The sequence below is a fragment of the Vitis riparia genome, chromosome 4, assembly GCF_004353265.1.
Source record: "Vitis riparia cultivar Riparia Gloire de Montpellier isolate 1030 chromosome 4, EGFV_Vit.rip_1.0, whole genome shotgun sequence".
NCBI classification, from domain to species: Eukaryota; Viridiplantae; Streptophyta; class Magnoliopsida; order Vitales; family Vitaceae; genus Vitis; species Vitis riparia.
The window spans coordinates 19,091,155-19,101,226 of NC_048434.1; the positions used below are offsets into that span (position 1 = coordinate 19,091,155).

General features: G+C 41.3%; 2 protein-coding genes across 4 annotated transcripts; one reads left to right on the top strand and one right to left on the bottom strand.

Annotated features, from left to right (window-relative positions):
* The first annotated feature begins 2,100 nt into the window (after nt 1-2,100).
* LOC117912498 (zinc-finger homeodomain protein 6) lies at nt 2,101-9,204 on the top strand. Of its 3 annotated transcripts, none has more exons than XM_034827087.1 (3): nt 2,102-4,321; nt 4,637-4,742; nt 9,009-9,204. In XM_034827087.1, the coding sequence occupies exons 1-3, from the start codon at nt 3,288-3,290 to the stop codon at nt 9,141-9,143; spliced, it is 1,275 nt and encodes a 424-aa protein (XP_034682978.1). In that variant the 5' UTR covers nt 2,102-3,287; the 3' UTR covers nt 9,144-9,204. The 3 variants fall into 3 exon arrangements, with proteins under 3 accessions (XP_034682977.1, XP_034682978.1, XP_034682979.1); XM_034827088.1 differs by lacking the exon at nt 9,009-9,204 and adding an exon at nt 4,888-4,911 and having other exon boundaries at nt 2,110-4,321; XM_034827086.1 differs by lacking the exon at nt 9,009-9,204 and having other exon boundaries at nt 2,101-4,321; nt 4,637-5,894.
* LOC117912499 (late embryogenesis abundant protein D-29-like) lies at nt 7,625-9,861 on the bottom strand. The gene is made up of 3 exons (XM_034827089.1): nt 9,486-9,861; nt 8,705-8,814; nt 7,625-8,616 (listed from the first exon to the last, which is right to left on the bottom strand). The coding sequence occupies exons 1-3, from the start codon at nt 9,701-9,703 to the stop codon at nt 7,817-7,819; spliced, it is 1,128 nt and encodes a 375-aa protein (XP_034682980.1). The 5' UTR covers nt 9,704-9,861; the 3' UTR covers nt 7,625-7,816.
* Nucleotides 9,862-10,072: the final 211 nt, after the last annotated feature.

Below are 10,072 nucleotides of genomic sequence, written 5' to 3' on the forward strand. Positions count from 1 at the left end.
TAATTTTCGAAAAACCACACCCCCAGGTGAATTAAAGGAGGACAAAAAAAAGAAAAGAAAAAAAAAAGTGGAAATTCGAGTATTTTGATGAGGCAGCAGTAAAGTTAGAAAGATGATGGGGTATTGAATATGTTGAAATAGAAGCATAGGTGAATGGCAGATAGGGACATTAGGGTGAGGCTTTTCCTTTGTTTTGGCTATAGGCTTTCAGATAAATAATGGAGAATCCACCCATCCATCCAACGTACCCGCGCGTGCAGGTGTGGATGTGACCAGCTGGTCGTAATCCGAATTAGATTTCGCTGTCTTGATTCTTCTGCTTAATCCGTATGCCACCCATGATTTCCAAATCTCCAGATCCAGCGTGATTAAAACGTGGATATTTCAATTATTTTCCCATACCCATACCCATACCCATTTCCTCACTAATCATAATATAAATGTTTAAAATAAATAATCGTATGCCAAAATCAAAATCAATTTACGTACAACTTACGCTAATATTAATATCTGTATGCATCCATTCAAAAAAAAAAAAAAAAAAAACATTAGTCCCTAAAATTTGGCTTTGGGTGAAAGTGAAACTAACCTAAAAGGTAAAAGAAGGTGATGCAATGGTACGGTTAGTCCCGCACCCGCCGGGCTCGCATAAGGAAGACGAAGACGTGGACCCATAAACGCATGGTTGGGCAGTTGCCACGTTTCTGGAATCCGAAGAAATTACTTACATGCATTAATTAAAAGATATCATGTGTGATTAGTTTAATCATTGGTCTCTTGTTCCATTAATTGCTCGGAACTTGAAGCAAAGAGCACAGAAAGTGGTGCCTGCATGATTCGGCATGAACTTAAACAAAAGAGAGACACCATTAAAATAACCTAATCTTTAATTATTCGATTAGAATACATGATTAAATGCATGGTACCCACATTTGAAAACGTTTTGTTTCCTAAATTGTCAAACACGGAAAGCCTGGCGTCAGGAGAGAGAGGCAGAAAGGTACATGCAGACGAAGCTGGGTTATATTATATGGGACCTTAAGGACACTAGATTAGATGCTGCGGTGATAGTCTTGGGCCACACATGTGGTCATCCCTATTATTATTAGGGCACCTTCTCTGAGTCAAGAGGCACCATGAAGACAAATTTGCCCTCTCTGGACTTTTGGGGCACTTGATCAGGCCTCCATTGGGACTCCACTTTCGTTGTTTGGCTATCTTTGGAGCTTCAACCTTAGCCTTTAATCTTGCTCCTTAAGAACAAACCTCAAATTTGGACCCCTCTTAACAACAATAATAATAAACAAACAAAACTTCAAATTGTTTGCATTATTGAAACCTTTAATTAGATTTAGAGAATGTTATAATCAATGAGAGCATGCGCCTGGCTCAATGATTAACTTTAAGTACTTCAAGTGTTATTAACAAGTAACCCTCATCAATCATCATACTGTGAATACCAACTTTTTTTTCTTCATCATAATTAATACAATCATATGAAAATCTAACCACCCCAGATGCCATGGGATTAAAGCTCAACTCAAGACTAATTAATTCATCTTATCAAAGACTATGAACAAAACTACTTACAAAGCAGGACTCAGACCATAAAACTGAGGATGTCATGGCTGAGCAGCAAGCAGCAGAGATCAGAGGGCGTAAAATAATGAGGGATATCCAAGGAGTCTGTAAGAGATACAAGTATGATTTCGTAACTTGGATGAGAAGGAAATGGGGGATGGCCTAAAGGAGAAAGAGAAAAGGGAAATGGTCTAAGTGGAGTACTGTTCCTGTGGAGAATCACTGCTCTCCCTTTATTTTTATTTTTATTATTATTATTCTTATTATTTTGACTCTTTTATAAATGGGCTAACGTAACAGTGTACCAGAAAAGGGGGCACGTAACAGAGCACAAAAACGATGGGCGTGAAAGGGATGCCCAACAATGGTAGAAAACAGCATCAATTACAATGCGAAAGATGGGTGAGGGAGAGTCATTGGTTATAGAAATTAAAAGAGTGGAGTTGCAGGAATTGCAGCAGGCGCACAACAAGAGGCTCGAGTAGAGAGAGAGAGGGGGAGGGAGGCAGGGAGAGAAGTCCTAGAGAGAGAATCTGACACACACTAACAGGACAAGTGCTGTGCTGTGGACCATCATTCTCACTTTAATTCCCCACAAACACACAAAAGAGTCGCACTCTCGTTTCTCTTTCTCACTGAATTATCTTTTATCGCCTTAAGCCTTCGTTTGAGACTACCCCCTCTCCCCTCTAATTGCCATTTTACGTCTCATTCTGAGATTACAACTAGGATTTATCCATGATTACAAGATTTCAGGAAGATTCCAGGCAACCAAAGTAACGTCATGTCACCTCTCTCTCTCTCTCTCTCTCTCTAGCTGCCTTTGGGTTTTTGGATTTGGGGGTGTTTTAAGGGTTGGAGAGTGTGCTCACAGAAGATAACAAACGCAAGAGGGAAGCAATAATTAGGAACTGGACCAGTGTGCAGGCCGTGGGAGAGGACGAACATGACCTTGTCGGTTGGTTTAGCAGAGGGTACTCTGAGTGTCATCAGTCTCTAGCAGTCATCACTCATTTTGAGTACAAACCAACCCACCTGTTGCTTTGATGGATGGATTTTATGGGGTTGGATGGGTGGTAGGAAACACACCCCACCTCTTTCTCACTTCCTAATCCTCATTTTTCCTAACTCAATACCTTGTCTTCCTTAATCCATGCTACAACCAGTTATTTATTTCCTTTCAGCTCTATCATTCTAGGATGCTAATGCTGGTGCAACTCCCTCTTTCAGCTCTTCCATCTACAAATTACACTTTCAATATCCCAAGGTAAGTCTTGGTCAGCTTTAAAAGGGGCCCATTCCATCTCCTGTTCCACTTCTTTTTATTTTTTTAAGCCTTCTCAGATTAATCTGCTGTCCTAAGTTATCTAATACACATTTCGCCATCCACTGCTCAAACACTTGCCCATTTCTGGGGTGTAGGGTTGAAAATTCGAGAAATGGGTTGGTGGGTTTAGCACCCACAACGTCTATATCACAACAAAAAGGAGGGAGAATTTTTGGGTTAGCTCCTTGATTATTTCTTTGATTAATTTTTGCTCATTGCTTAGTTAGATGGGATGAATTAGGGTTGAGAGAGTTACAAAAAGGGTGTATATATACGGCTTGAGAGGGATGATGAAGAAGATGATGATGGTTTAAGAAGAGAGATTAATAAAGATAGGTGGTGAAACCAAAGGTTTTATCTTTAGAACTTGGGGGGTTTAATGGAACTGAGAGGCCAAGATAAGGAGATAGGGATGCCAAGCTCTTTGGGTTACAGCCCACCCAACAGGGAATCGCCATCCAAGGTATCTCCTGCATCCATAGTTTTACCTGTGGGAGACAGAAGAAGAGATGGAGCTGCCAGTGGTACTACAGTTTTGAGTCCATCACAAACCCTAGATCACCATCACCTTCATCATCACCAATTCAATCTACAACAACAAACACAACACGGGGAAGTAGGGGATCCAGACCCAGATCCAGATCCTGTTTCAGCTACAATTGCAGTCTCCGGTGCAACCGCCACACCGATTACCGGTGGATCAAATCCAAAAGTAGCAGCAGCGCCGCCACATCCACCTCCTCAATCAGCAGCCTCAATTCGATATAGAGAATGCCTCAAGAATCATGCGGCGAGCATGGGCGGGCACGTCTTCGATGGATGCGGAGAATTCATGCCAAGCGGAGAGGAAGGGACTCTAGAAGCCTTGAAATGTGCAGCTTGCGATTGCCACCGCAATTTTCATCGCAAAGAGATCGATGGAGAGTCGCAGCCCACCGCCAATTGTTACTATACTTGTAACCCCAACACTAACAGTAGCAGAAGAAATACAATAGCTCCTCAGCTCCCTCCATCGCATGCTCCACTGCCCCATCTTCATCAGCACCATAAATACTCCCATGGTCTATCGGGCAGTCCATTAATGAGCCCAATTCCACCAATGATGATGGCATTTGGTGGCGGCGGAGGAGCTCCCGCAGAGTCATCCAGCGAAGATCTAAACATGTTTCAGTCCAATGTTGGAATGCACCTGCAGCCGCAGCCAGCGTTTGCGCTCTCAAAGAAGAGGTTTCGAACAAAATTCTCACAAGAACAAAAAGATAAGATGCAGGAGTTTGCGGAGAAGTTGGGATGGAAGATTCAGAAGCAAGAAGAACAGGAAGTCCAGCAGTTTTGTTCAGATGTGGGTGTAAAGAGACAGGTTTTCAAGGTCTGGATGCACAACAACAAACAAGCCATGAAGAAGAAGCAACTGTAAGACAAAATGCTAGCCTTTCAGATTATTACTATTACTTTGAGAGAAAAAGAGAGAGAGTGAGAGAGAAAGAGAGAGACTCAGTGAATAATTAGATTAGATGTGCATAATAAGATAGAGAGGAGGAGATAGATTAGAGGACTCACTACTTCTGATTTTTCCCAATTTCTCCGTTATGTTGTTAACATCAACGTGTAATCCTTTTCTTTCACTTTTGTGAAATCCTCCCGAAAAACATTGGCAACATCAACCTGTATTATTTTTCTACTCGAAACATATTGGGATCTTACCCTTTCTTCCTTCCATATTACTAGCTCAAAAAGCTCCTCGCCAGAAAGAGAAAGGGAAAGAAAAGAAGAAACTAACGACAAAAATTGCACGTATTTTCCTCTTTGCTTGGTGGTCATGGACTCATGGGAGGTAAGTCTCACGTACGAGTCTCTTTTTACTAAGCTACTTTACTACTACTGTACTATCATCTCTTGCATTAATCCCATCTGTCCATTTAATCGCCAATTCTTTGGTTCCTTAAAACCCTACCACATTCTTCTATCTTTCTCCACAGTCGAAGTGAAACAACCGGACTGCTCCTGTCAGCACACTGGCATATGAGCAGACCCACATTTTCAAATTTCAATCCTCCTGCAAGTTCCTCTTTTAAGTTCTGAGTTTCTGTATTCACTTACACTTTAGATTTTCATAGTATCTTATGGGTTTTAATTAGATTTAGAAACCTGGTTGTTGCACATGGAGAATAAGGAAAGGTCATAATCATTTTTCGGCAATGGGCAATTGCTCATACCTGTGGCACACCATTGTGGTAAGAATGTGTTCAAATGTGAGACTATACTTAATCCTGATGACCGATCAAGAAGTATAGATTGAAGCAGACATTCGTAGCCATCAAAAGATGTAAAATTAGAAATTAGCACAATAAAGTGACCAAGCAGAAAAGAGAGGAGACTTATACTCCTCCAATATGTGGACTTCATGAGTCTAGAGCTTGGAAGGGACAACTCTCCCCCATAAAAGAAGCGGAAATCCCTTGTGAACTGGTCAAGGCATATATTTAGCGATGTAATTTATCAGCCCTCAACAAAATTCAGAGTTAGTAAACTGGATGAGAAAAGATGAAGAGTGTATCATCTGTGCAAAGAACAATATTAGTCATATACAGCTAGGGCCTTGGCTAGAAGGACAATTGGGTAACAAATGGTATAAAGATTGCTAAGAAAAAGACTGTAAAACTGGTTTAACACTGGGTGAAGTTCAAGGAAGATGGAAGGGTCCCTTAATAAAGGAAGCAGCAAGGATCTCAACATGAATGAATGTATGTGTGTGTGTATATATGTCTGGATGTTGGCTCGGCTTTAGTTGTGAGAAAATGCAAGAGACCGGATTACAATTGAGCAAATATGAATCTTATGGTAGTCTGACAGTTACACATTTCTCTAGTTATAAGTTATCACCCTTGGATCGAGAGGCTTTTTGATACATGCTCCCCTTAGCAGTTACCTGAACATTGGTCGCTGGCTGATGGACAAGGCAGGATGTCAAATCCTTCAGCCCATTCTGCATTTTGATACGGAGGGAGGAAATAGTAGCTCAGGCTGGTGAGAATTCATCAAAACTGCTTCCAAGAGCAGAAGTAAACTGAACACCAGTCAGCTAATGCATGAAAAATTAAAGATGGACAGAAATAGTAGACCCACAGTCGATCCGAAGGCACGTTTATTTTGTATTAAGGTAAGAGAATCTGAAAAGGATGGTCTGACAGAATTTGGACGACAGAAAGGACTTGGGAAAGACAGTATCCTTGTTACAATTCCGGAACGTGAAATGGAGAAACCCCTGGAAGATTACATTTCATTTTGCAAGGAACAAATAAGAGATTCAAAGTTGTCACAGAAACTAAATTTTAAGACCGTATATAGAAAGTTCAGCTACTTAATGGGCATAAAAAAAATACCTAATGATCTTCAATATTGATTAAGAGAGGCATATTGTAAAAGGCAATAGCCTGGGTTAACTATCCTCCAGATCCTTGTGTCTTAAAATTAGTCAATACCTTTAGGCAAGGAAATTGCCCCTTTGTCTACCTCCAGTATCTGGGTGGTTTGAATGTGCAGCATCCTACCACTGAAATAATATGGTAACTAGAAACAAGCGACCATGCACTCAACGACACCATTCAATTCCTATGTATCTGATAATTGAACCTAATCTCCTTTCCCTTTACTGATATAAACACTATAGCCCTAGCTCGTATGATCGCATTCCTGGTTGCAAATATACATACTATCCTCCTCATTATGTTTAACAGATCCATAGAAATAAGATGAATTTCACCTCACTAGCCCGGCTCTTGTTCTATAGTCATTTATATAGAGGAATAACTAGACTAGAGTTTGAAAATAATAAGCAATATATACACATTCCTTGAATCCAATTGTAGACTAAAGACGGAATTTTTTAAGTAAAAACTCCCTACAAGATTTAGACCTACATGGATTTAAGTGAGTATTTGCGTGATTACAAACCAATATGTTGTATAGAATGGTGACTAGACCTACGAGTAACCCTGGTTATAACAAGAGTAGCGGTAACGGTTCCAACCCATGGGCTTGAAAACCAGCTAGGAGGATTAAAACAGCAAGTAGACGGCGTGAATGAAATAAGTGATATAATATATATCTTCTCTATAATTCTGAGCAATGATAATAACCAAGTACCATACCTTGGTGTGAGCACCTGGACGGGGACATTCAGACTAGAGAAATCCTGCTAAAGATCAGAGAGATCATATCTTCTGATTTCTGACACAAACCACTGGCGGGTATGTAGTATATATATATATATAAATGTGGCTAATCATACTAAAAATCATGTTGGGCGGCTTAGAATGGAGAAGATCTGAAATCGGTGGCCATTCGCTCGTTGGCAAAAGCGCACCAGAAGTGGGGTAGTAAAGCTATGATTAGGAAAGTCGGTATTGTGGCCCATTAGGTTTTTTCTGCAGAGTTTGGGCGAAGACTGTTCCCAAATGGGCTGCATATCAAGTAAGAAGCCACCTTGGTGTATGCAGCCCAGCAGCCCCGCACGCCTCACAGCCCCACACGCCTCCTTCCCTATATACATGTCACAAAAGTTGAGAAAAAAATTGGTACTTTTGTAATTGAACCTTCTTATTTTTTGAGAGGCACTGTACCATGTCTTTTACGTTTTTGCCAAATGGAAGGCATTTATTATTATTATTTTAGAAAAAATAAATAAATTGGAGAATAGAAGTAGCACTGGAAATCTAGGAGGAAGACATAAAGAAATTGCTGAAATAGGGTTCCAAATCCTGTGAAAATTTTCAAAGAGAACACAAATATATTAAGAAAAACATAAGGGGGAACATGCTAATTATATATATAACAGCGACTCACAGATGGCTTTATGAAGATAAGCATGGAAGGTGGTGGTGAATCTGGTCAAGCCTCATTAGTTGCTCATAGCTCTGCACGTTCAGTTTTGATCTTAGCTCCAAGATCACCCGCAGCTTGGGAAGCCTTCTCCTTGGCAGCTTCATAGTTGGATTTGGCCTGCTCGGTTACGGTTTCCTTGGCCGAGGTGTATGTGTCGCTCACCTTCTGTTTAGCTTGGTCATAAGCATCGGCCACTTTATCTTTTCCATGCCCCATTGCTCCTTCCACTGTCTCTTTGACATCACTAGCCTTATCTGAAACTGCATCTGCAGCCATGTTCATCTTCTCTTTGGCTCCATCATAGACATTTGCCGCTCCATCTTTTCCATGTTCCACTGCTCCTCCCATTTTTCCTTTGGCTCCATCGTAGATATTTCCTGCTCCATCTTTCCCATACTGCATTGCTCCTGCCACTTTCTCTTTGGCTCCATCGTAGATATTTCCTGCTCCATCTTTCCCATATTCCATTGCTCCTGCCACTTTCTCTTTGGCTCCATCATACATATTTTCTGCTCCCTTTTTTCCATACTCCATTGCTCCGGCCGTCTTTTCTTTGGCTCCATCATAGATATTTGCTGCTCCATCTTTTCCATACTCCATTGCTCCTGCTACTGTTTCTTTGGCTCCATCATAGACATTAGCTGCTCCATCTTTTCCATGTGACATTGCTCCAGCCATTGCACCCTTGGCATCAGCAGCCTTGTCTGAAGTCATTCTTATTACTTGCTCCGCCTTCTCGGAAGCAAAGTTCTTGGCATCGCCTGCTTTTTCAGAAGCTAAGTTGGCAGCCTCCCCAGCCTTCTCAGTAGCATACCGTGATGCTTCTGGAGGAGATGTCGATATGTAGGAAAAAAAGTGCAATTGTGTTACAAGAAGAGTCGACATTAATTACAAGATGAGTAAAAGAAGTACCAGATGCAGCAGAATTCATAGTTTCTGTGGCCTTTGAAGCAGCATCCCCAGCTTTATCCACCATATTCTGAGCCCCTTCTTTTACGTTCTCCTGTTTAGCTCCAAATCCCCTGAAACCACCGCCGTCAAAAGGTCTTCTTCATCCATTTAGAAATAACTAGAATCAAGCATGCACAGACTTGTACGTTTTCGAATGATGCCCTCAACCATCAAGATCCACAAAGGATGGCTTTAATTCATCATCTATCACATCCCTTGTCGTTTAATTGGCAAATAATTTTTTTTTTTCCTTTTTTTTTTCAAGCAAACCCTTTCAATTCTGGCTCTCCACCAAGGGAAAGATAACACAACATCAAAGGGATTGTGGGTTCTCCAGGTCCACTTTTTTTTTTTTTTTTTGTTGTATTCCATTGTCTGCTTTCTACAAATGGGCCCATAGTTAACGCGGGGCAATAGGATGGCATGGCACTCCCTTTGCCTTTGTGTATTACGGCCTTTATTATTTTCCCTTATTTTTTCCTACCTAGATCACATCAATATTTCATTCATCCTCAAACATATGTACAACAAATACTATCATTTGATTTTAAAATGCAAATGCTGTTTGAAGGAAAATATCTTCAAATTTGTTGAAAGAGAGAGATGACTATTCACCCTATTTCACTGTCACGAAAGTAAAAAACGACCTGAAGAAAAGTATGCCAACATTTTTTCATAATGTCTGTGGGTTCTGACTCTATCCTGAGATGAAGAAAGATTGAGGGGAAATGAAGATGATTACTCGGTGAACTTTTCGTAAGCCCAATCCGCCCAGGAGCCCCCCTTGTCCTTGGCATCTTGCACGGCTTCTTCTGCAGTTTGTTTGGCCTCCTCCACCTTCAACTTCACCTTCCCTGCCGCCAAGTCCGCTTTCTCCTTCACATTTTCCAAACACCAACGCACCTCCACCGACACCGCAAGCCATAACACCACCATCAGCAGCGCTCTTCTCTCATCCATGTCTCTCTCTTTCTATTTTCTTCTTACCATAGGAAGGAAACTAATCTTAAACGCGAGACTGATGAAACTGGAAAAAGAAGAATAATGGAGAGATGGGGCGGAGAGCGGTTGGTATTGTAGAGTCATGGAGACGTGGCGGTTTATGAGAGATGTTGCCTGAAGGCTGGCCACGTGTTTGTCGGTAAGACTACGTGTGGCCGCATCTTTTGCATGATTTCGGGGAAGGCCTTTCGCTCCCATCAACTGAATAAATCCAGTCTTCTGTGTCGCATCTCTCCGGGTCAGCAGCAAGATCCAAAGAATGGGTTTGGCTTTTCTCAAAATGGGAAACGACCCATGATAATCTGAAGCGCAGCCGGAATTATTGGG

Coding starts and splice junctions, on each gene's coding strand:
- LOC117912498 (XM_034827086.1), top strand. CDS start 3,288: ATGGAACTGAGAGGCCAAGATAAGGAGATAGGGATGCCAAGCTCTTTG. Junction 4,322..4,636: donor GCCATGAAGAAGAAGCAACT/GTAAGACAAAAT, acceptor CCATATTACTAG/CTCAAAAAGCTCCTCGCCAG.
- LOC117912499 (XM_034827089.1), bottom strand. CDS start 9,703: ATGGATGAGAGAAGAGCGCTGCTGATGGTGGTGTTATGGCTTGCGGTG. Junction 8,815..9,485: donor GCTTACGAAAAGTTCACCGA/GTAATCATCTTC, acceptor CGGTGGTTTCAG/GGGATTTGGAGCTAAACAGG. Junction 8,617..8,704: donor TATGAATTCTGCTGCATCTG/GTACTTCTTTTA, acceptor CATCTCCTCCAG/AAGCATCACGGTATGCTACT.